Source organism: Pinus tabuliformis, chromosome 3_2 (assembly GCF_031772625.1).
Source record: "Pinus tabuliformis cultivar Carrire ecotype Pingquan chromosome 3_2, CPIR1, whole genome shotgun sequence".
Taxonomy (NCBI): domain Eukaryota; kingdom Viridiplantae; phylum Streptophyta; class Pinopsida; order Pinales; family Pinaceae; genus Pinus; species Pinus tabuliformis.
In genome coordinates, this window is record NC_142302.1 from 1,022,853,592 (window position 1) to 1,022,880,178 (window position 26,587).

The 26,587-nt window shown below is 41.2% G+C and overlaps 1 protein-coding gene across 3 annotated transcripts in view; it reads left to right on the forward strand.

The window, feature by feature from the left end:
* Nucleotides 1–26,587, forward strand: part of LOC149184065 (uncharacterized) — a 203,590-nt gene that overhangs the window by 112,541 nt on the left and 64,462 nt on the right. For 2 of the 3 annotated variants that reach the window (XM_089417394.1, XM_089417393.1), the window contains exons 3-8: nucleotides 17,502–17,530; nucleotides 17,644–17,852; nucleotides 18,897–19,015; nucleotides 19,190–19,294; nucleotides 19,387–19,462; nucleotides 19,840–19,993. In XM_089417394.1, the coding sequence (XP_089273520.1) occupies nucleotides 17,502–17,530; nucleotides 17,644–17,852; nucleotides 18,897–19,015; nucleotides 19,190–19,294; nucleotides 19,387–19,462; nucleotides 19,840–19,993 (692 nt within the window). The remainder of the gene's footprint in view (nucleotides 1–17,501; nucleotides 17,531–17,643; nucleotides 17,853–18,896; nucleotides 19,016–19,189; nucleotides 19,295–19,386; nucleotides 19,463–19,839; nucleotides 19,994–26,587) is intronic. The other variant, XM_089417396.1, reaches the window with a different exon arrangement.

The window sequence follows — 26,587 nt, forward strand, 5'->3', positions numbered from 1 at the left end:
CAAACTCACACTTGGAGAGTTTGGCATAGAATTGCTGCTCCTGTAAGATACACAATACTATCTCAATGTGCTGTAGATGCTCCTCCCAAGTCCTGCTGTAAATGAAAATGTCATCGAGGAATATCAAGTGACTACGGAAGATGTAATTCATACTGGACTGAAATGTAGCTGGGGCGTTGGTTAGCCCAAAAGGCATCACCAAGAACTCAAAGTGCCCATAGTGGCACCTGAAGGCGGTCTTGGGAATGTCTTGCTCCCTCATGCTAATCTGATGATACCCAGATCTCAAATCAATCTTTGAGAAGAAATGTGCCCATCTTAACTCGTCCATCAACTCATCGATCATGGGTATGGGGTACCTGTTCTTCAGGGTCTTCTTGTTCAAGGCCTTGTAATCAATGCACATCCTCAATGTACCGTCCTTGTTCTTCACCAACACCACAGAAGAAGCATGAGGACTCGTGCTCGGTCGGATATGCCCAAGAGCCAGCAACCCCTGGATAGCCTGCTTAATCTCGTCCCGATAGGCCTTGGGGTGCCTATAGGGGGTGGTGATCACTGCTTGGATGCCCTGCTCAAGCTCGATAGCGTGCTCAAACCCCGATCCGGTGGCTGTTCTGGTGGAATCTCTCCAAACACTATGGCATACCGATCAAGGATGGATTGGATCTCTAGATGTACCGTCTGCCCTGTAGTGCCTGCCTCTGATGTACGCAGCTCCATTACCCACTCTATGTCTCCCTTCCGGAAGACTGCCTCCATCCGATGAGCCGACACAGTCTGAGGTGGATATGTGTGTTGTCCCTGTATCTTCTCATGCCTCCCTGTCTTCTCATCATCCCACTCCATCTCTAGGGTCTTCCAATCCGTCGTGACCTTCCCTAGATTAATAAGCCACTGAACACCCAGTATCATGTTGGTGTCCGGAATATCGACCACGAAAAAGTGGTCAGTCAATGTGTAGGTATCCATCGTCACTGAAAGCTCTGGGACATAACGGGTACACGTCATGGTCTGATCTACTGGGATCAATACTGAAACCCATTGAAGCTCTCTGTCTAAATACCTCTCCGCTCAACCATCTGTGCATCGATGAAGTTGTGGGTTGCCCCACTGTCAACCAAAACTGATACGCGCTGGCCACATACTGTCCCTCGTACGCGTAGTGTCAGATACTCAGGAACTCCTCGCAACGCTGCAAGGGCCCCTCTAGTGGGTGCAAAAGAGGCACCACCTGGTGGTGGTGGTGGAGGTGGCAAAGGTCTCTGTATGGTATGGCTATCTCCTGCCTCCACATCCTCCTCGTCATCCTCTTCTCCACTGCTCTCGGAGAAAACCTCAATAAAATGTGCTTTGCCAGCAGCACATCTATGCCCTGGTGCCCATGGCTCCTGACAGGTGAAGCACAACCGCTTCTTCTTCAGCTCCCTCCTGGCATCATCATCAAGTTGTACTCGTCTTGGATTCCCTTTTGGAGGTGGAATCCTGACGTCCTTCCCCTTAGATTGGAAACTCTGTCTCTGGGGGTAAGGTGTCCGGGTCCTGGGTAAGACATCCTGTAAGTCCCGGGTCCTGCTGATAGCGTCCTGGAGTGTGGTTGGTCTAGTGGATCGGACTAGACCCCGAAGTGACTCTGCTAACCCTTCAACATACATATAGACCCTCCGTGCCGTGGATAGGTCTGGCACTATCACGGAGACCCTCAAGAAATCTGCAATGTAGGTCTCTGGGCTCCCTGTCTGTTTGAGCATTGTCAGCTCAACGAAATGTTGCTCTGGATCCCTCCAATCAAATCGCTCCATCAGTCTCTTGGTAAACTCAACATATGTCGTCACTGTGGAGTGCCCCAGTGTAACCATCCCATGAAACCACCAATCCTGGGCCTCGCCATCCAAATGCAATGTTGCCACCTTGATGGCCTCTACCTCCGACATTTGGTTAAGCTGGAAATAAATGTCCAGCTTCTCCACCCAAGACTTTGCCGAACTGTTTGATGAGCCATCAAACATAGGCAAGTGGAATCTACTCGCTGCACGGTGGGTGTCGCCATCATGGTAATGCCGGTACCCTCTGTGATGGTCGCAGGGTCTGCTATCCCGTTGGAGCTGAACAAAATCTCTGAATGAGAGGGCTTCCCTGAACTCCTGCCCATAGGCCTGGTACTCTGCAAAATAATCGCCCATATGTCCGGGCTCTGCCTCCTACTGGGCTACGGCCCCCGTGTCTACTCCTAAGAAAGTGGGCATGGTAGAGCGTGTAGGGGCATGTGAGGCCACCTGTTGCGCAGTATCATGCTGCTCTGGCAAGTGATGGGATGCACCTGATCCCTCACCAATCTGAAAAACTCGTGGGCTCTCACGCTGTATGACCTCTCCTGCGTGAATCTCTGCCCTATCACCTCAATCTACCTTGATAGATCCTGTACTGATTTGAGGAGCATATTCGCAAATCTCTTCCCGTCCTCGTCGGCCATCTGTTCTGCGTCCACTACTGGCTCTCTCTGTTCTGCGTCTGCCACAGGCTCCACCTGTTCTGCGTCCACCACAGGAACACAGTCTCCCTCCCCGTAGGTATTCTCCAACCTACGTCCAGTGTCTCTGTACCTCCTACCTCTGTAACAAATGTAGGGTTTTTCCCCTGGTGTCATAGATTGCTAGCTCCATAGGCTGAGCCAGATCTATGCTCTGATACCACTGTAATATTCCTAACCCAGAATATTCCTCAAACCCTAGCAAAAACTCCAACCAAATATGTGCAAATGATATAATAACCCAGAAGTGATAAAATAACAGTGGAACAACATATAATAATGTAAACCGGAAATATAAGCAGATACACAAGAAATGCAGCAAGAAATGCTAAGCCATTTTATTATACTGAGCAATAAAATGAGTACAAGAGGTGATTAGACAGATGGCACCTCGACTTGCACAAGGCAAGTGAAGAAATACTCTCAGAATGACAAGAATGGCCTCTCTGCGTGGATGCTGCTGCTGCTGCTAGAAAACAAATGATGATTTGGGGCTGCTCCCCTCCTCGGAAAAAGCTGAAACTTTGGATTCGGGCTCTACTCAAGAAACCCAGAAAAACCCAGAAAAACCCAGAAAGCTTTCCTGGAATGGCCGACCCCCGAAAAACACCCTCTTGGGGTTCTGCGCAGTTCCTCAATGCCCTGCGCTGCCACTGAAGAAAACCCCTCTAAACTCTGCCTGAAACACTACCTGAAACCCTGCCAAAAATCCTCCAATGAGACAAGAGCTGGACCCCTGCTCAATCTCCCAGCATAACTCCACCTGCAAACCCCAATCCAACACTGCAACCGAAAAGAACTGCATCCCTCTCCAAGTGCTGCGTAGTCCTCCCAAATGTTGATGAAACTGCTACTGAAATGCTGATAAAACTACTGCTGAAATGCCGATAGAAATACCTTGCCCGAGCAGGCACTCGAAGTCCTTCGAGGCTAAGGGTGAGATCTTCAAACGGAGACACTCAATGCACTAAACAGTGTTGCAGACCAGCTAAACAGCCAACGTGCTCATAAGTCGAAACGACTAGCTCAAAATGCACATAACTGAATGATCTAAAATGAGGGTGCTCCTCTCTATTTTATAGCCTCTGCCTCTCACAATCCCTAGGCTCACCTCCTCCTGCGTGATTCCCCTCTTTCCATGTGTTCTTCCCTCCTGCGCAGTCTCTCCATGTGTCTGCGTGGGCTCCATTTTTGCATCCCCCTTTGGTCCCCTTGGCTCCCCTTTAAGTCACAACGTTGTGCTACCTAGGAAGTGACTTTTTATTCTAAAGTGAGTTATGTCCCCCTTCTTCAGTTTTTATTCACAAATAACTATAGAAGGCAAAAATTGAACAAAATTGAATATTCCAATTAGCCATGGCTAATTAGGAATATTACACTTTGGGAATCTGTCTTATTGATTGTAGTGCTTCAAGGCACTTCATCGGATAGAAGGGTGCTCTCTCTAATTTGGTAGAGATGGAAACAATCGTGGGATTATACTTGGAGTCAATACCACCTATCCCGAAAAAGTTGTAGGAATGTTACCCCTCAATTGAATGAGAGTAACTTGATTCATTTACGAGAATCTCTTTATGTACCTGATCGCAAGAAGAACCTGGTGTCCATTTCGGCAATGGAAGTCGAAGGTTTCAGGGTGGCATTCATCGATGGAAAGGTATGTGTTTGAAAATATAATGCTTTTACTCATGGATCCAATTGCAGGATGGTCCATTGGGGATCATGTCAATTGACATATCTCATCTACAACACCGGAGGTCTACTTATTATGGGGCCTTACCCGATGTGAGTCAACTGGTGATAGGGTTTCCAGGAGCATGAAGGTACATGTCTAAGATGTACCGAAGGAAAATCTTACAAGGGAACCATTCCCCTCATGTAGCAGGTCCACAGGTTTGGAACAACCCGAGGTATTTGAGATTCATGATCGGGAATCTCATGTATGCAGGTGGAAGAAAGCCCTCCATGGCTTGAAGCATAACACCCCGGGCTTAATATGAGAGGATTGATAGTTGTCTGATGAAGTTGAGATTCACTAGGAGTGAAGCGGATCCAAACCATTGCTTGAAGGTTGTGGATGATAGACCTCTCATACTGGCACCTTATGAGGACGACCTTTTTTTGACAGGTGCAGACCCTCTTATTTGCAAAATTAAGAGGGAGTTGGATTCTGGATTTGGAATGGTAAACTGCAAGCCCGTGACTACCTCGATGGAGCTCAACTTTCATAAGTTAGGTGGTAGTGATGCCAGATCAGATTTGCGAAATGCCTCTGAGTTTCATAAACTCATTTGCATTGATGTTCTTGGTGAACTTTCGTCCGGATATATGTTTTGCAGTTAGCATGTTGGGCTCATATTTTGTTGAGCCTCATTGGATTGGTACCAAGAATCTTCTGATATATCTTTAGGGCAAATCTCTCATGGATTGAGATACACTGCCAAAAATGTGATGCTGCATGATTATTCGAATGTTGACTGGGCAAGCAGTGTGGAGGATCACAAGAGCACTTCTGAGTGCTGGTTCTCTTTGGGTTTTGCTTAGATATCTTGGATGAGCAGGAAGCAGAAGATGGTTGCTTTGAGCACCACTGAGACCGAATAATAGCTACGAGTATGATCTCGTGTGAAGCTGCCTGGTTGTGGAAGCTCTTCAGTGAGCTGCTTATACACATGATGGATACCACTGTGATCTTCTGTGTCAACCAGGGGGGGATTCGATTGTTGAGGAATCCCGTATTTTATGATTGCTTAAGCATATAGACATCAGATACTACCTTATCTCGGATATGGTACATCGATGAGCTGGAAGGCTCCATCGCATTGAGACTGATGTACAGGGCGTAGACATTTTGTCGAAGCCCAGGGAAAGGTCAAATTTGTGACTTTCTCGAACGACTTGGAGTCGTTGAGAGACCCTCTCATGAGGGTCCTGCATGATGCATGCATTGAGCTTTGGGAGCTCCGGGGGGCTTGAGGTACTTCTTGGAGCAACAAGTGACCATAGGGCGACTCACCCTCCCCTAATGATGTGTTGTGTACAGGGTGAATGGTTCAACCTTCCCCTGTGATACCTTGTGGCGGCTTATGGACAGGATGAGTGGTTCTCCTGTCGAGGCATCCTACCCATGCAGTCTGGGACTCATAGGAAGTACCTCTCATCTGGCCAATGAGCAGGGAAATGGGGTTAAGGACCATAGTAGTACTATCGATGGACGCATCGTTGTATCTACTGTAGTCCCTATGCTAGGATGACCTCCATTGATCTGAGATCAATATGAGTGGTTTGAGACACTCTCTTGTGATATTGATCTAGGATCAATGAAACTGACTTCGGGTCAGTAAGAGTGATATAGCTCACTCTCTTTTGGTACTGATCTGGGATCAATAAGAGTGTTATGACACACTCTCTTCATATGGAGCTGACTTCGGGTCATTAGAGAATGGTATGAGACATTCTCGATCAATTCTTCTTCTTCATGGTTCAACAGAGCAGAGTAGTGCAGGGCACTGATGGCAGAGATAGTACAGTCTAGCAGATGGATCAACGGATGGAGTTCTCCCTTGTTGAGAGGGAGTGTTAAAATTGGCAACTAGGGCCAAACTCCATGTGGGTCATCTTATTTATGGCAGCTGATATTTTTCTTGGACTCCTCTCATCGAGAGGTGTAGGTTTGATCTAAAGATCATCTGATTTCGATAAGTATTCATGGATTTATGAATTTATTTGTGTTATAAGACAATTCATCAAGGTTGGCCAACAACCAAATAACCCCCACATATGCTCAACGTTTTAGCATAAAAGGAGATGAATTGAGAGTCATTTCACACACACTTCTCTCTTGATTTTCTCCCCACTCGCTTTGGGTTTTAGTGGAAGAGAAATCTAGGAGAAGGACGCCCTAGCCGCATTCCTAAAGGATGCCCTAGCCGCAGTCCTAAATTGGATGATCTAGCTGCAGTCCAAGGGAGAAGACCCCTGATTCTATACGCTGCCCAACCTGCCCTCTACGCTGCCTAAAGGAGAGACATAGCATGGTGAAGAAGACCTATTTCAGGATGCCCAAATACGCAGATCTATCCTGCCCTAGCCGTAGTAAGGAAGACTGAACATCATGGGTTTTTGGAGGCTGTTTCAGGGTCATATGTGAAGGCCAAGTTGCTGTTAGGAGGGCCGAGATATCTTCTTAGAGGGCTAAGGCAGAGGAGGGTTGTTTGGGTGTGATGTGTGGGCCATAAGCTACAACAAAGATACATGGGACAATGTGGGCTGTTTTGGGGTCATGTTATACCCTCATCTTCAGTGTGGAGGCAGAGGGTTTACATTAGCATAGGCTGCATTCTATAATGGCAATTCTGGGCCAGATTTGAGGACAATTAGGGGCTGTTGTGTGCCCTAACCAGTCTCAGAAATTACAACAGTAATGAAGTGACAAACAACAACATTTGTATGGTGTGTTGGCAGCAAGATAAATGGGACAACATGGTCACATGGTGCAACAAAGGAAGATGGAACAACAAGGTCACATGGTGCAGCAAAGGAAGATGGGACAACAAGGACATGGTGCTTGCATGGGACAACAAGCATTCATGGTGCAACAGTATGAGTAGTGACAACATTGTGATAAGGGGCAGCATGATGTGAAATCCTACAGCACAATGTTGGGCATCATGACAAAGTAAAGTGTAGCATGTTGTGTGCAACACTTGCCAGTATAGCACAGTGATATTAAATGCTACGATCAGATGCAACATGATGGGCACTGTAAGGTACAGGATGAGGCAGCACTGGTAAGTGCAGCAAGACGATAAGGTACAACAAAATATTGTAGTACCGGAAGGTGCAGTAGTTGATGTGTGCAGTGTGGTAATGAGGTCCAACATAGTGATGATGGGTGCAACATAATGAGGTGCAGCATGACGATGAGACACAACACTATGATGGGTCATGGAGTCACCTTGGAGAATCAGTTAAAGCGGCATGTCTTCAACTGAGTTCAACTACCTCATGTATCATCTTCTTAGAGATGATCTATGCTCTTATTTAGATAAGTCAAAGTGTTGACTTCTGTTGTATATGTACTATCTCTCTCTCTCTCTCTGCTGAACTATTGAAGATTATATAAGAAGAATTGATCAAGTGTTCCCACATTGGGGTTTGTCCTTGGCTAGTGCCACATCTTGTGTCCTCTTGTCTTGGCTTGTCTTTTGTGATCTATGTTTATGTTCTATCTGCAATTTACTTTAATGCTGATGTGATTGCTAATCTGGAAATGATATTGAGCTAACTGTGAAAATTGAAATAAATTGCTCTAAGCATAGAACATACCTAAAATTAACAGGGATTGATAATTTTCACCCTCAAATATTTTAGCGATGGTGTCCAAGTATGATGGACCGTGCACCAAAATATTTTTTCCATCAAATATTACAACTAATGCGACTCTCAAAGGGGGCACACACCTTTACTTATTGACCCTCATGACTTCACTCAATTCTACGACACAAGATGATCTAGTATAGACCAAGTGATTTCTAATAAAATAATTTAGCCAAATATGCTTAAATTATTGCCAAACCACTTTTACAAAGATTTGATATAACACTAGGACTCACCTAAGACATTGTCAATGAATTCCACCCTAGCTTTGGGGTTTAAGCTGGAAGAAAACTCTGTCGATTATCTGTGTTGGAAACACACATAATTTGGTGAGGTTAAAAAACTTCCTAGGATGAAATTTGTTGCCAAAATCAGAGGCTTACCTAGATGTTGTTACATAATTAAACTGTCATACTATCATCATTTACAATAAAACTTTGCAGAAATTGGGTTTACAATGATAACACAATGCTAGCAGATGATTTTGTACTTTGAAAAAATTCCTTCGCATCTTCCCACTCTACGTCCTTGGACTGTTGACAAAGTGGTCAACAGGGTTGAAGTTGCAGAAGAATTTGCTGGAGTTCGAAATTGCAAGAGTTGCTAGAAGGAAAGCCCGCCAAGAAGGAAATATTTGACTTGGTCTTGGAGGGTCTTGGTCAAGGGTCATAGGTCTTGGAATTCATCAATTGAAGTTCTATAAGAAGAAAAGAACTCTTATGGGTTTTCCTTTCAATTGGAGAGGTTTTTGCCCTGACTGATCGCCTATATCTTGTGTCCTCTTGTCTTATTGTTTGGTAGTTGTTTGATGATAAGAACACAATAATAATCAAGTTGAAGAATAATCTAATCAAGATAAGTAAAAAATATATCACAAGCAATTATCAAAGTAAGAGAAATCACCTAATCTAGCTGCCCTCGATTTCTGAACACAAATGAAATCAATTTGGCCTTTGATCACGTGACTCAGATGCCAATTGATATTTTCATAGATGGGTGCAAGATGATGAATGAAAAAGGAACTTTTAGAAAGGAAAAGGATGCCAAGAATTTCTAAAAGAATTTACACTGTTGGATTTTCAATGTTGATTAAACTTCGAATGAGCATGGGGGAAGAACCACCTTATGTAGAAGGGAGACTTTTCTCAAGAGTGCCATATGGCCTCTTCCAATGAATTACAGTAATGTTAAAAGTAATTAGTTACATCCTGGGATTTGACATATAACTCTAGCCTTCCCTAATTGTAGGGTGTTAATTTTAGATAACAATGGTATGTTCTATGCTTAGCACAATTTACTTCAATGTTCTTTAGTAGCCCGATAACAATTTCCAATAATTTCCAGTAGCAATCACATTAACCATTAATCACATTGATAGTAAATGCAGATAGAACATAAAAACAAATGCAGAAGACAAGCCAAGCCAAGAGGACACCAGTTTTGGCGGATGCCAAGGAAAAACCCTAATGTGGGGAAAACCCTTTGATCAAATCTTCTTATTATTCAATAGTTCAACAGAGAGAGAGAGTACAAAAGTCAAGTAGACTAGCCCAAGACAAAGTCAAATCAACCCTGTCAAATTCTGCAGTCAAACTTCAGCCCTAACTAGAAAGTCAACATTGGTCAAAACAACAGAAACTCTTCCTTGAAGCAGCTCGGTCTTCCTTGGTCAAACTCGGCCTGATCAGGCGGATAATTTTAGCCCAAAATAGCTGGGTCAAACTCTGTCAAAGGAGAGAGAAGATTGCTGTAATCTTCTACGGTCAAATAGCAATCAAAACCTAAAGTCAACGCATGTCAACTAGCCCAAAATTCCTTGATTTTTATGCCCAGCAATGTGGCCTAGAGAAATCGAACCTTTGGCCCAAAAACCGAAGTCAAACTCTGTCAAATGCCCCTTGGTCAACACTGGTCAAACCTGCTCCTGAAGTCTGAAATTCGGCCCATAATTTTCTGCCCAGAAAATCATCCTCCTTGCCACACGTGTGAGAGAGAGAGAGGCTACCCACGCTGTACGAACCAATTTGATGAAGAGAGAGAAGAATGTGTGAGGGAATGATGTCCAAATGAGGTGTGAGGTCTCTTCTATTTATACACTTTGTTGTCGGTGAAGAGACACATCTATTGGGCTTCTTGAGCCTACATTAAGTTGAGGCCAACCTGAACAATTTGCACGTGTCGTCATAAATTCAAAATCACACTTCTTCTTGTCCGAATGAGATGATCTTTATATCAATCTTGGACCTCTCGAAAAGAGGAATCCAAGGAGTCGTCATCTCCATCAAATGAGTTGTCCCAAGGTGAAATTTGGCCCTAGTTGCCAATTTTAACACTCCCTCTCAACTAGGGAGAATTCCACTTGCCAATCCATCATCATGCCATCCTGTCGTCATGTACCATCTTTGTCATCTCTGCTTTTCTCTGCTTAACCATGAAGTAATAATGAAGAAGTGATCGAGACTGAGTCATAAGACCTTACCACTCTCCACTGACAAAAGTTAGTCCAGAGGTAGAACCTCAAATGAACCCAGATCAAGTTGTTGAACACCATGCATCCTACTAATAGGGAGTACGACAGTACACGATGCATCCATTGGTAGTGCTATGGTCCCTAACCACATTTCCCAACTCATTGGCCAGATGAGAGATACTTCCCATGAGTCCCAGACTCCATGGGTAGGATGTATGCTGGGGCATCGACAGGAGAAGGTGAACCACTCATCCTATGCATATGTCAATCTTAGGGGAAGGTGAATCACTCACCCTACATACATGTCAACCATCATGGGGTATCATAGGGGAAGGTGAATCACTCACCCTGTACATAACGCACCACTAGGGGAAGGTGAACCACTCACCTTGTGGTCGCTCATAGCTCCAAGAAGTACCCCAAGCCCCCAGGAGCTCCCAGAGCTCAGTGTCCAACTCATGCGTGACCCTCATAGGGTGTTTCCACGACTCCAAGACTCTCATAGAAGGTTAAGAATTTGACCTTCCCCAAAGGCTTCGTGAGGATATCTACGACCTGCTCATTAGTCATGATGTGATGGAGCCTTGTTGCTCCCTGTTGTACCATATCTCGGATAAAGTGGTACTTGATATCAATCTGCTTGGAGCGGTCATGGAACATGAGATTCTCTAAAAGGTGACTCCCACTTTGTTTGTCACAGAAGATCACAGTGGTATCCGGCACGTGCTCAAATAGCTCACTGAAGAGCTTCTTCAACCAAACAACTTCACAATAGGCCATACTCGCAACAATGTATTCGACCTCGACAGTTCTTAAAGCAATTGATTTCTGCTTCCTGCTCATCCAAGATATTGAAGAAGACCCAAAGAGAAGCAACACCTAGACGTGCTCTTACGATCCACCACACTGCCAGCCCAGTTAACATCAATAGATCCATGTAGCCTCAAATTCCGACAGTGTATCTCAAACCATAGTTGATTGTGCCACAAAGATATCTCAAGAGATTCTTGGTAGCAACCCAATGTATGTGATGAGGCTTGACCATAAATTGACTCAATGTATTCACAATGAAGCATATGTCTAGACGAGAGTTTACTAAGAACATCAGGGCCCCCACAAGTTGTCAATACTCAGAAGGATTTGCCAATGCGGGCCCAACAACACTTCCACATAGCTTCTTGAAGTTGAGTTCCATTGGAGTAGACACAGACTTGCATTCCACCATCCCACATCTCTCGAGTAGCTTCACAATGTATTTTCCTTGAGAAAGGAACATCTCTGTTATGAATTTAAATTCATAAAATTATTAAAATGTTAAAATATTATTTAAATAAATAAATGGTTAATTGTAATCAATTAATTAACAATTAATTAGTTAAATGAAGAGACATTAGTCCCAAAGGACATGTCTCTTTGATTAGGCGTGGCCAGTCAACTCCTATTAAAGGAGCATTGCATTAGCCTTGTAATCATCATTCGAATATTAACATTTAATAAAATATATTACATACAAAAATATCTGTGTATTCTTAGAAATCAGTCAGCAATTAGAAATTAATTATTCTAACAGTGGTATCGGAACCAACAGCGTCTGGTGACACCCCCGCGTCACCGTGCTGGCCGTCAGGCCCGACGGGCCTCCCATCTGCCAGTCCTCCGCCTTTCGCCCACGTCCTTGCTTCCACGCTACCATCCCCTACTATCATTTTCCCCTGCTGGCTCATTCCCTCGGCTCACTTGTCCATTGCGTCAAACTCCACGCAAGTTCCGTTTGTTGTCTCTAACTCTGTGTCGTCTCCTTGCTTAATATTTTCCCTCTATACCACCTCGCACTGTCACCCGCCGTCGTGCGCTGTTATAGGCTATAGCCTACCCCACAGTCGACCCGTAGCCTTGTCATCTCCCTTGTTCCCCCTCTGTCTGCCGCATTACTAACACCGTGAAGGCTGAGGATCTCTGCACGTGCTGTGCGTAGATATTTGACGTCACTGGAGCCACAGGAGAGGCCACGGTCAACGAATGAGACTCAAGTGAATCCATTGGTGACTATTTGTTTTCAAAAAAATCAAGCTTTATATGATCACTAAAAACTATATAGTATAATAACTATAGTTTAATTAATTAAAAAAATATTATTATTATTATTATTTTTATTTTTATTATTTAATTTAATTTTTTTATTATTTAATTAAAAAAATATATTTATTATTTAATTTAAAAAAAATTGGGTCTTCAATAAAAAAACTAAACAAAATGGCAAGCAACAACAATGATGATATGAAAAAAATTTAGAGGACATCAACAAGTTAAATAAATGCCTGGATAACGTCGAGAAGTCAGTTAGTATGCAAGACCAAATGGCCAATGATATCTCTATTTTAAAAAACTTGATGAGCCAGCATTTCGGAGGGACTGATCCACCTTCAGCTACACAGACTCCCAAGACTTTGGAAGGTGAGAATTTTCCAGAGCATGAGTTCTTGAGGCATGAGAAGCCGCGATAATTGCAAATTCACTTTGAAATAAGCCAATATTATACCAAATCTTCCGAAAGGAACCATCTTAAAATAAAAAATGAATTACCTAAGTATGATGTTAAGAATTATAAAGGCGCCGTCGTATGGGTAAATAAAATGGACGCCATTTTTTAAGCGAACCCTCCACTCGGCCAGCAAGAAAGAGTCATGATAGCATCCAACTACTTAGAAGCGTAAGCATACGATTGGTTTTTGTGGTGGTTGTCTAAATGTACAGGTTGCTTGTTCAATTGGCAAAACTTTAAAAACGCCTTGCTAAAAAGGTTTCATGACGAGGAGGAGGATGATGTCTACGAGAGATTCGTTCACCTGAAACAAAAAGGATCAGTGAGTGAATACACTCACGAATGGGAAGTATTAGCAGTAAGGCAGAGAGGGTTCTCAGATGAAGAGCTGTTAAAAATGTATCGCTGTGGCCTTAAAGATTACATTCGTGAAGAATTAAAATTGCATAAACCCAAAACCATTGAGGAGGCCAGACACGCAACTATAATTATCGAGCGGAAATATAAACTCCACAAGGCACCATATGCCAGTAACGAGAGAACTAACAACTATTCCAAGGGGAAGTCAGGTAAACCATCATCAGAGAACACTAGCAAGTACGTTCCACCACCAATGCGAAATGAAGGAAAACAACAATCTAGTGTTGAAAGGAAAAAGGATGGCAAATGTTGGAAATGCAGAGACAAGTATTACGCAAGACACAAATGCACAACACAAAAATTGTACAACTGCGAAGCCGAACAAGAAGAAGAATCTTCAGAAGACAACTCTGACGAAGAGAACAATGAAGAAAATGCAAACCCTAGTCCAGAATCATAAGAAGATATGCCACAAATTTCTTTGGCACTGATCACAGGGATAACTTAGGCTGAGCTATCCCTAGGCTTTGTAATAAAGGTAAGCAAATCTTTGGTGCCATAATTCAATTGAAGAGATGTATCGCAAGTAATAGCTCCCAAAGGACTTCTTCCAACTTGATAGTGACCTTCAAACCTAAATCCAAGTGTAAATGCATCTTTCGGGTTCCTTTGCCAAACATGTACCTTCCCATCAATGAATGTCACCTTGAAACCTTTATCTTCCATCGCTGAAATAGATACCAGGTTCTTTTTCAAATTAGGTACATACAATACTTCTTGTAGATGAAGGGTTTGACCTTGATTTAAGTGAAGAGTGACAATCCCTATCCCTTTCACGGGGTTGATGGCATTGTCTCCAAGTATGATCTCCAAATTTGTCTTCTTTTCAACCAAGTTTGAGAGGGCCCCTCCTTGTACGCAGTGAAGTGCCTTGAGGCACCACTATCAATCAACCAATGATCCATTGTATCTGGAGGAAAAGGCAGTGGTGAGGGTAGAAATAAGATAAATTTCTCTTTGCTTATCTACAACATTAGTTTCCTCATAGGTGGAGTTTCTTGACCTTTTGGGAGGACGACCATTTCCATATCGAGCAACGGGAGCATTCCTCTTGCCTTTGTTGTTGAACTTCTTGTTCCTTTGATTGTTGAACTTGTTGTTCCTTTGATTGCCGTTGCCTTTGTAATTGTTGTAGTTGTTGTTGTCATCATCCCTTGGAGTATCCTTCTTGCGAGGACACTCTTTAGCAAAGTGGCCAAATCTATTACAATTGAAACTTCTTCCTTTTCTTCCTTCTTTGAATCCCGACTTAAACCCTTGACCTTGTTTTCTTGGACCAGCATTGTTCTTTCTTTTAGCATGAGTGGAGAAAGCGGTAGGATTATTTCCGTTTGAGGGCTTATCTCTTTCCATCATCCTTATTTCTTCTTGAGTGCATCTAGCCAATAATTCATTTAAATCTGGAATCTTGTCATTGTTGAGGATGGTAGTGTTAAAGACATCCCATTCTCTTGTAAGGCCTCCAAGTACAATAATAGTGAGCTCCTTGTCACCAACAACTTCTCCAATAGATAGGAGATCATTCTTGATTTCGATAATCCTCATGAAGTAGGATTGAATGGACTCTCCTCTATCCATCTTGATGTCTTTCAACTCATTCTTGAGAAAGAGAACTTGATTTGCATTGTTTACTTTGAACACCCCAACCAGCTTGTCATACATCTCTTTAGATGTTTCCAAATCAGAAATATAGGCAATCTAAGGCTTGTGAATAGAATCAACAATAATTTTCTTAGCTTTGACGTCACCTTTCTTGTACTTTGTTTTGGCAGCAACAGGTGCATTTGAAGGAGCCTCCACCACTCTTCCTTTGACATAGTCCATTGCATCATACTCTTCCAAAGTCAAATCTAGAGACATCTTCCATGCATGATAGTTGGATTTGTCCTTAAGCTTATCCTTGGATTTGAAGTATGATGTAGTCGTCATCGAGGCTAGCTTCAAATTCTTGTCCAACAACTTTCCTCAGTGATTGCTTTTCTCACTATTGCTTGGGCTTTGTCTTCACCTGAGCTTTGATACCATGTTAATTTTAGTTAACAATGGTAATTTCTATGCTTCGCACAATTTACTTCAATGTTCCTTTAGTAGCCCGATAACAATTTCCAATAATTTTAAGTAGCAATCACATTAACCATTAATCATATTGACAGTAAATGCAGATAGAACATAAAAATAAACGCAGAAGACAAACCAAGACAAGAAGACACCAGATTTGGCAGGATGCTAGGGAAAAACCCTAATGTGGGGAAAACCCTTTGATCAAATCTTCTTATTATTATTCAATAGTTCAGCAGAGAGGGAGTACAAAATTCAAATAGACTAGCCCAATACAAAGTCAAATCAACCCTGTCAAATTCTGCAGTCAACTGCAGTCAAACTTCAGCCCTAAATAGAAAGTCAACGCTGGTCAAAACAACAGAAATTCTTCCTTGAAGCAGCTCGGTCTTCCTTGGTCAAACTCGGCCTGATCAGGAGGATAAATTCAGCCCAAAACAGCTCAGTCAAACTCGGTCAAAGGAGAGAGAAGACTGCTGTAATTTTCTGCGGTCAAACAGCAGTCAAACCTGAAGTCAACGCAGGTCAACCAGCCCAGAATTCCTTGATTTTTGTGCCCAGCAATGCGGCCTAGAGAAATCGAACCTTTGGCCCAAAAACCGAAGTCAAACTCAGTCAAATGCCCCTTGGTCAACACTGGTCAAACCTGCTCCTGAAGTTTGAAATTCGGCCTGTAATTTTCTGCCCAGAAAATCGTCCTCCTTGCCACATGTGAGAGAGAGAGAGAGGCTGCCCAAGCTGTACGAACCAATCTGATGAAGAGAGAAGAATGTGTGAGTGAATGATGTCCAAATGAGGTGTGAGGTCTCTTCTATTTATACACTTTGTTGTGGGTGAAGAGACACATCCATTGGGCTTCTTGAACCTATATTAAGCTGAGGCCGACCTGAACAATTTGCACGTGTGGTCATAAATTCAAAATCACACTTCTGCTTGTCCGAATGAGATGATCCTTATATCAATCTTGGACCTCTCGAAAAGAGGAATCCAATGGAATCATCATCTCCATCAAATGAGCTGTCCCAAGGTGGAATTTGGCCCTAGTTGCCAATTTTAACATAGGGGGATTAGGTATAATAATAATTTAGATTTGACATATAACTCTATCCTTCCCTAATTGTAGGGGGATTAGGTATAATAATAATTTAAGCATATAGCTTTATCATTGTACAAAATTAAAAACACATTAATATGCTACACTGAGGATGGATATGCAGGAAGCAACAATAAAATATTGATTTACTCATCATGAATATATTTTGATGTTAAATCTTCCTATGACTATTACTATAACAGAACGTACATTGATTTAATATGAAAAATGTGGGCTGCATATGGAACCACCACTAGCAGGAGAAAAAATAGACAAAACTAAAAAAATGGACTGGTGCATGCCAACATACTTGAGATTGTAGAGCTGCAAGAAACAAAGCATTGAACTTCAGGATCCTCCAAGTTCTACGACCAGATACGTAAAAGTTAAAACACTAAACAATAATTCCTGTAGCAGTGGAGGGCTCATCATGATACAACCAATTGCTGCATGTGGATCCTCAGCCAACAGCTTCCAACCATCTCCTGCCTTGTGAGGTTTGGGATTCTTTGAGATAGCAAGGGATAGGGTTGGAAAATGCTTGAGTTGTGGTGCAGGGGTGGGAGGCATGCTGTGTGCCCACTCTTGCCTCTCTTTGAACAGTGTGCCAATCTGGTGGCAACTGCTCCACTGTGGCTCAGCTATAAGGTGGGATCATTGTGGATATGGCTGAAAATTATCTTTAGGCTATGCAGTTTTTTAGTTCTCCTAAGCTGTATCTTAGCCACTTCTTTTGATTTTGCAAGTAGAATATGAACACTTTCAAGAGAGCAAAGTTTTGTCTTCTTGAAAATTTATACCATGCTTATGTTATTCATGAGCAAGAATTTGGTGTTTGGATAATTTCATTTTTAGATGTATCTTTTTGCATATTTTCTACCAGGCTTGAATTTTTAATCAAGCCTATTCTAGAGAATGGCCATTGAGAGTTGGTAAATGTTTTGTCTAATTGAAGTGAAGCCTTGTTAAAAAAATTCTAATCTCTTGTTTAGGTGTGGTTGTTTGACAGCTGGTCGATCAGTCTCATGCCTATCCAAGGTAATTTTGTTTCCAAAGACTGATGCAGTTTAAATGTATGTTCTTCTGTTATTCTTCATTCTAAAGTAGTGTGTCTTTGGTTCCTATGCATGTCCATGGGTATTTACGAACAGACAATGGCTGAGATTGAACAGCAGCATGAAGGAGTAAGCTTAAAGGCAATAGAACTTGACTTGTGTTCACTAGAATCTATAGTGAAATTTAAGGATTCTGTTCTAAGCTGGTTGGAATCTGTCAATCTTCCTTCTTCAGTGCAATTGTTAATAAACAATGCTGGAATTCTTGCAACTACACAAAGATTCACTTCCAATGGATATGACAGGTTAGATAAACAATCCAAGTAACTTCGCTAATCTTCATGATGCACATTTTGTTGTCTAGTTCCTATGCTATATATCTTGTAACATCAAGCAGCATTTTCAAAACTTTAAATACATTAATCTGACTGCAGTAACCTGGTGAAAAGAGGCACATGCAAATGTACATTTGATCTTTCCTTGACTCATTCAAAATAACAGTTCTAATCGTCAAAAGATAGCTGAGAAGCAAACTCATCCGTGGTGGATGTGTTTAGCTTTTATAATTGTGAAAAATTGAAGGAAATTTTCCAATATACAAAGAGAACAGAATGCCATTAAGATTAAAATGTCAAATTACCCAAACTTTGACGGGGAAAACAGGTGTTGAAATGTCAAAAAATGTAATGAACTGAAAAAAGTTAACGAACTGTTTCATAGGAAGGACTACGAGTATGGAAAGTAAACAATCTAAAATAATAATTACATGTTTCTAATGTATGAAACAAATAAAGATATTATTATGTCCAAATTAATTTCATCTTTGATGTGGGAACTCTAAGAGATCCAATCTTGATGTATTTCAAAATTGAAACTGCACATCAAAATCATCGATTTATGTTTTTCGCAGAAACAAAGGCAAGTTTACTTAATATATGAAAGTGGGAATAAAAGGATAACAAACTGTAGAGAAGGGAAAAGAAAATTATTCCTGAGAAAATGTATTGATGTTGATCTGGTGCTGTTTATTTTCAATTACATGGGATCTAAATGGGCTGAGTAGATGATGACCTAAGTTCAAGAAATAGTATCATTTAGCATCATCCAGTAGGCAGAGGGCTTTTGTTCTGATGCCGTTCCTGCAGTATGATGAGAATAGTCATTGCAGCTCAATAAGAAAAAGGTGCATTTTCAGCTAAAATATAGCTAAAGTGCAATCATGTTTCCTAAATATCAAATGGAATTCAATTGGGTTTAGGAAATTCAAATCTTTGGTGTTGGTTTTCTCTTTGTTCATTCTCACATTACTAGCCCAATTCTATAACTTTTGTCTTTTTCTTGTCATGCAGGATGATGGCAAGTAATTATTTGGGAGCGTTTATGCTTACTCACCTGCTTTTACCTCTACTGCAATGCAGCTCTGAACCTTCTCGGATTGTTAATGTGACTTCATTTACACATCGTTGTGGTGAGTAAAATTACCTATGATTTCAACCACCAAGTTAACTGGCACCCCTACTAGCGGTGTGCATGCATTTGACATGGTAAAAATACTAGCCTTATATATGATGTCTTACACTCGAAATCTAGTGTTCTATGTGAAGTGCCTAAGCTCAGATAAATTGTCTGCTCTTGTATATAGTCCAAGACATGCAAGTAAATGAGGCACAACTAGCCAAAGGAGATATGCAGGATTCATCAATCTTCAGTTGGTATCAATTAGCTCACATTTACGAATCTTCAAAATGTAAGATTCTTCCAATCCATTGTTTTCAGTCTCTTATTGAGTTGTATAGTGTTTATACCAGTTAATGGGCCTGACTGTAAGAAAATTGACAGTGTGCTTACTGCTCTTCACATTTGAGCTTCATCGGCAGCTTTATCTGAGCAATGATCTGCATCCAGTTTCAGTCATGTATGTATATGTTATAGTTGTGCAGGCATACTTGTAATGTTTACCTTATGTGTTTATTTCATCAACAACATTTACATTCGTTGCAATGCACCACTCTTCAAGAAAATGTTCAGAGATATTTTCTGTTGCCTCTGGAATGCCAATATTATAACTAAAAGCATTTAAAATTCTCTGAAAGAGATTTACTTGGAGGGATATAATGATTTCATTCTCCATCTAGGGCTCACTTCTTATACTATTGTATTTGGAGAAAGTGATGAAAAGTCAACTAAAACTGATTGTAATTGCTCTTTTGATTATTCATGATGATATCATGTTCTTGTGTAGCATCTTTCCAGAACACCTAATATTTTGGCTCACTTCATCTTGCAATACAGGGCTGCTGATCCAGGAGTTGTTGAAACATGCATCTTTCGTGAAGTACCTACGTGGTTTTCATGGTTAATATTCAAAGTCCTCAAATGCCTATGTCTACTGCAATCACCAAGAAAGGGATCCAGAGCAATCATCGATGCAGCGTTAGCTCCTCCAGTATGTATCTTGAGTGTCTTTCTATTTATTACTTGTTTCCTATTAGTACCATTAGTTGAGGAGAACATGATTAGATTGCTTTCGCTTAATGTTTCAATTCTTTGACTATGTAGCTAAAAATTAAGGAGCTTTGGTTGTATAGTTGAATAGTTCTCCACTATTATTGATCAAATGCTCTTACACAAGGTATATGGAAAGGCACATTGAGAATATGATACTATTCTTATGGTTGTGGACTTGGCGTGTCTCATATTTTAATACTATCCTCTTTCCCTTTCCCTTTCTATTAGCATATATGTAATTGTTGTCAATGATGAGGACATAGCTAATTAATGATAGGGATAGTGAGTGCATAGGAAACCATTTTTGATAGGGATAGTGAGTGCATAGGAAACATTGTGGTGAGTTACAACACTGCTAATTAAGCACTCACAAGGCACATTTACATAGGAAATGGTGGGGAGATGAGATAAGATAAGATAAGACAATTTTTTTAATGTTTGACAAATGACCACAAAAGTAGGTGAATGGTGTTGATGAGTACAACCAATATGAATACAATCTGGAAGTGCTAGTGCGACTCCTAGAAAATGCCGAAAATAATAAAAGAAACAAACCTACATAAATATGTATAACATCTAAACATATGTACAACACTGTGACAAAGGTACAATGATACAAAACACTGAGTTCGTCCAAGACTAGAAAGGTGGATAACCCTACTCAAGAACCTGTCAAGAGAGAGAGATCAAATGATGAGGCTGATGATGTCAAGGTCTCTTGAGTTTGATGGTGAAGGGCGATGGAGGCAAATTGGGCACTGGCTCACTGTTGGAGTGTTTTGGAACCGTTGGGGAGCTTGACTGCATGATTCGGGGGGGGGGGGGGGAGGGAGGGTGGATGTAAGAACTAGGGATACTCCTAGCATTTGAGGTTGAAAGAAGGAAACTTTGAATGGATCTTTGGTTGCTCCTTTGGATCTGTGAAGTAGTATAACAGGAGGGAGGTGCTCTACATGAAATCTAATGCTTTGAGAACATGTGGTTTGATGGGCCAACACCTTTGAGTTGGTCTCAATAATATTGGTTGGTCTCTTGGAGGGGGAGGCTGAGGAGAAACTTGGGGTCTGACCATCTGTTGTTTGGTGCACTTCGGATTTTTGCTTGCCATTTGTTACTCTAGTTTAATGGATCAACAAGGAAGTATGAAGTAATCAACTTGGTCATCCTAGGGCGGGGCATGGAATGCAGGAGTTGAGGTATGGGGCTGAAAATCTCCCTGACAAAAAGGGATAAGCATTTATGGTCTTAGTACCGAAAGAAAGTATAAAAGGAGTGTTGTCGCTAAGATTGTACAAACACTGCGACAACGCTCAGGGTAGGGGTTGTCACTCTGATCCCTGCTCACTCCGTTCTAGCTGTCTTCCAACAACAGGCTATGGGGGGTAGTCCCTATGGAATGAAGTGAAGGAAAGCAAGTTGATAATCAACTTGCTTGGGAGACACGGATGAGTGGCTTAGCCACTTGGTTGAAATTAAGCAAGTTGATTGATTAAATTATATTTTCTATTATGAGACCAGTGCCTTATGGAGTCCCAAATTCTTGCTTCTTATGAATTGGAACCAAATGACCAGATGGACACCCACTGCTTGAATGATTGACCAACTTATATGATATGCAAGTCCTAGGACCTATGTGAGATGCAGTGATATTGGTAAATTTTAGCTAAATACCTAGTCTAAGTGTAACCTTCTTTTAACTATTTTGAAGCTGGGCTCCAAGGTAGGTTGTGGGAAGGAGGCTAACAGGAAGCAGGCTAGGGCCTGATTAATGATACCTTCTATTAGGCTTCTATCACTTGATGCCTTCGGTGTTGCAGAGACTGTGGCTCTGACGACTGCAAGGTCACTGTGTTAACCACCAAAGAGTTGCCGAGGCCCCTCAAGCTAGATAAGAAGGGTTGTCTTATACCTCTATCAACCTAGCTTATGCTAGGAGGTAAATTATTAATGCAAATCTAGATCTAGTATGCTTATGCAAGAGATTATGAGTGAGATTTATCTTGAGTTAAGATTTTCTTAAGTTGTTTAAGTACTTAATTAGAATCCTTTTAAGAGTACTTAACAATAATGAATTGCAATTTTAGACAAGATAAAATGCCTAGAGATACAAGTGTAAATTTCAACCAGTTTTACTTGGGAGAGGGAGCGAAAGCGGGGAGCGGGAGCGAAAACGGGTGCGGGAGCTACATTTTCAAAAGCTCCCGGTTTGGGAGCGAATCTTGGAGCGTTTTTTATATAATATATATATTTTTTATATTTTTATATTTTGATACATATATGTCAACAAAAACATGTAGAATTATGAATTAGATATAAAAAAACATAAAAAAACATAGATTGAAGCATATAACAACAATCATCTAGAAGTTGCAATCTTCATCAATGACGTCCACAAGTTAGTCACATAGTAACATACAACATATTGAGTCTCGCGATTCATCAATCTTAAAGTTTCAAGCTTTCAAAATTCAATATATAACATTTATCATTATTCATCACCAAAGTTGTACTTGTAAGCTAAGTGTAACCATTACAACAAATAATATCTAACATGAAATGAAATGTTATAAAATGAAATGAAACAACTTTCAACTTTCATGAAGCATCATATTCATAATTCATTACTAATGAGTTATAATTGCCAACTTCAAACCTAAATTGTCATATATTGTTTAAAAAAATATCGTAATAAATATGAAAGAGTCAATAGTTATAAAAACCACTGGAAACTAGAAAAGACAAGTAAATCTATTATCTATTGCTTATGCTTGGGCCTCTTGCCACCACGAGAAATGTCTAATTTTTTAGTCTTGTTGGAAAATCAGGATCTTTGTCATTAAGATCACCCTCTAAGCATTAATATCCAGAGGTATCTTTGTCATTACCTCTGTATCTGTATAGGGATCTTTGTCATTAATATCACCTTCTAAGCATTAACATAAGATAGAAAAAGCATAGCATTTCAAGTTAAGATTTTGTTTGAGTGATGCATACATTTTTAGGAGGGTCATGATAGAGGTGTTCGACAACCAATGTCACTAACATCAAGGTACATAGAGGGATTGGTGCTCTTGATTAAATATGAGTTCCATACCCTAATACATGACAAGATTCAATGGAAACATTGCAATCCTGAAATCATGAAAAACTGATAAGTCTGCTGGATTTTGAATGAAATCTAAAATTCTACTTTCTCGATATGAAATCCAATGAGGTCGGAATGATCCGAATTGGATCCTAGAACACTCTCTAAGTTTTCATGACTGTTTAAAATTATGCTAAAAGATTCAAGTCTTAGAAAAATCAAAGCTATCAGAAGGAATCCTCGTAACAGTTGCAGTTGTGGCCAGAGTGGAGCAACGAGGACCCTTGGTCGAGCGTAGACCATTGGCCCATGGTAACGCGCACTGGCGCAAACTAGCAAAATCGGTGGCCAAATCAAGAAACGGGGTGGTTTCTGATAAGCTCTAATTGCGTATCGCAGGGCGTCCCCCTCAGTGAAGGAAAGCCTCGAAGCGCCCGGACCCGAAATCGCTATAAAATTCAGAAAAGTAACACATTCGGTTCCATAGCGTGGGATTCCACAAACCGACAGGATATCGGAAGGCCTTGAGGTGGTAAGCAGTTTTGACTGAGTCCTGCCCGATGCCACACATTCAACGACACGCGTCCGATGGATGAGAGAGAAAACCGCCTGCATTAGACGGGTAAACATCGTGCGACTTGTCCGCCCGATATGAAGGACGACTGTAGGATCTGGGGGGCCCAGATCAACGGTGGAGATACGTCCTGATGACTGACCGGATTTGACAGGTCAAAAAGCAAGATGACAGGGGATTTGAAGTTCGACGTGGATGATGAGTTGGCAAACGATTCATGATTCGCGGGCGATCTTGAAGCAAACGGAATTAACGACCATTCAAAAATGATTCAAGGAATCTGACACCCAGTTCGTTGGGAAACAGGTGGCCACCTCCCTGCGAGGCATTACCCAGTGATGATGACGCAGAGCAAAGGAATTCGAACGGACAGAGGTAAGGAAACCAGAAGGCTGGGAAGCGGAAACGAATAGTCAAAAGAACAGACTGGCTTTAAAGCCGTGACCTGACAGAAGCAAAAAAAAACACACAGAGAGGCAGACAAGAGTTAGCTAGACGCAGGAAGCTAATAGCAGAGAACAGAGAGTAGAAGCCGAGCTGACCTGAAGGCAACATTGAGCTAGACAGAGCCAAAGAGAGTCAGAGAGTCTGTGTACTCCATTGAAGGCTTGAGAGGTTCAAGCAAACTCCTCGGCATAAGCCTGTCATACTACTATGACCCTCAGAGGTCGAGTTTCAGTAAGGAGAGTCTGTGCACTCCATTCCTACTAACTTCATTCTGTTTAGTGAGTCTCGAATCGAGCTCACTGTTGTAAAAAATCTACTTGAAAACATAATAGAGAGGCCACCACTGAAAGGCTGGACCAGGAGACGTAGCCCAGGAGCATTGGGTGAACTCCTTATTAAACTTGTTTTGTTTACATGTTTGACTGTTATGTTTTCTCTGATTGCCTCAGTGTCTATGTATTTTAGCAATCTTATCGATCCGTTGCATAAGTAACATAGGCACATCCATGCACATGAGTCTGTAATACCTTTAATTCTTTGTCCTGGATAAATTCCAGATCACGGAACCACTGTCAAACATCCTGAGTCATTTCATGGTAATGTTAAAAATTTAAGTCAAAGGATGAAAATGAAGATTAAGGAGAAATGTCACTTTTACTTTAAGAATTTAACATTACCATGAATCACATATCAATACTAGGGCCATAGGCTTGATCATTGAGTTGCCCCACTCAAAACTTATTTGTTTCTTTGATTTTTTTTTTTTGCAAAAAAGGCTAAATGCTCCTGAAAAGGTAGGGAGCATTTTTTTTTAGGGAGCGCCCTCCCGACCCGCTCCCGAGTCCCTCTTGCCCGGAGCGCGGATTGGGAGCGGGATCAGCGGGGGGGGGGGGGGCTCACCCGCAACATTGATTTCAATAATATTCCACAAGATATCAAGTAACCCAAGATGCCAAATGCTTAAAATAGTCAATCAAGATGCTGATCACAGATTTATACCAACAATACTACTTTAGAAAAGTTTAGATCTTATCAATGTTGTAACAACAGTGCAGAAACCACTCTAAATGATGAAACTTGCCCAACATATAAAACACTGAATTTCCAATGACCAGCAAATGTATTTCAGCTTGCTTAGTCACTTTAAGATGATGTATTCAGTCAAATTTCAGATCTGATTTCTTGATTTACAGCAGTAAGTAAAGACAAATCAACAAGATAAAACTGCCAAAAATAGATGGCCTATATGCCCAAAAATAGTAAAATGCACCAGAACTTGAAAATTTCGATTTTAGGGCTTTTAGAGAGTTTGACTAAGCAATTTTCAGAACTGATATGTTTGTTACAACAGTGAGTTAACCACAGATCAACAAACTAATCAAGCCAAAAATAGATGCCCAATATTTCTAAAAATAGAAAAATTTCACCAAACTTGAAAAAAATATTTTTTGGAGTTATTTAGAGGGTGTGATTCAAAAATTTCAGAACTGATATGTTATTACAATAGTGAAAGTGAAACCAGTGTTGAAAATATCGGTATCGGCAAAATATCGGCGAGGGTCCAGAAAATATCTTATCGACAATATCGGCGAAAATATCGGCAAATATCAGCAAGCATAAAAAATGCATAATATATTCATTTTTTTTCTCAGATTTTTAAACATATAAAGCAATAACAACATGAAATAAACACATTGGCACATAAATATGAAGAAAGCATTGATATATATGATGTCAAATAGAAATGATACATCAAAGGCGATACCAAATCCTGCTGATCCCTGATAATTGTCCATTCAAGGACTCAAATGTGGAGAACCAATACAAAATAACGTCACATATATAAAAGTATCTCATCATCTTGAGTTATATGTAGCATAACAAATAAAACTAGCAACTATCTATCTGAAATCACTGCCCTCTCCCCCTTTTACGGGAAAACATGATGGGCTGTTTGCTAGGCCTGCCCCTAGGAGTAGAAGGCCCTGACCCTGCCTCTGCACCTAATGTCAAATAATGAGTGCTAGGTATGGAGCTATGCTCTCCTATATCTATAGTAGATGGTGTTGATGTTGATGCTCCACAGTGTCCTCCTCCTCCTCCTCCTGCTCCTTCTTCGAGTGCTGCTCCTCCTCCGAGTCCTCCTCCTCTTGCTGCCCCTATTCTAATGGATCATCTGCCACTGGCTCTAACCATGAAAGTGACTCCTCCAAGATGGGCTCCTCAGACTCCACACTCCACTGAGACAATACATCAATATTGTCTAAGGAAATGGCATCTGGATCCATTAGTGATTCTATTTGCCTCACTCGAAGTCAGATGTTGTAATGCACATACACTAAATCATTGAGGCGTGCGAACTCCAACCTGTAAGAGTGTCAAAAAAACTAATGAGTCTTGACTCTTGACACTTGAAGGTCATAAAT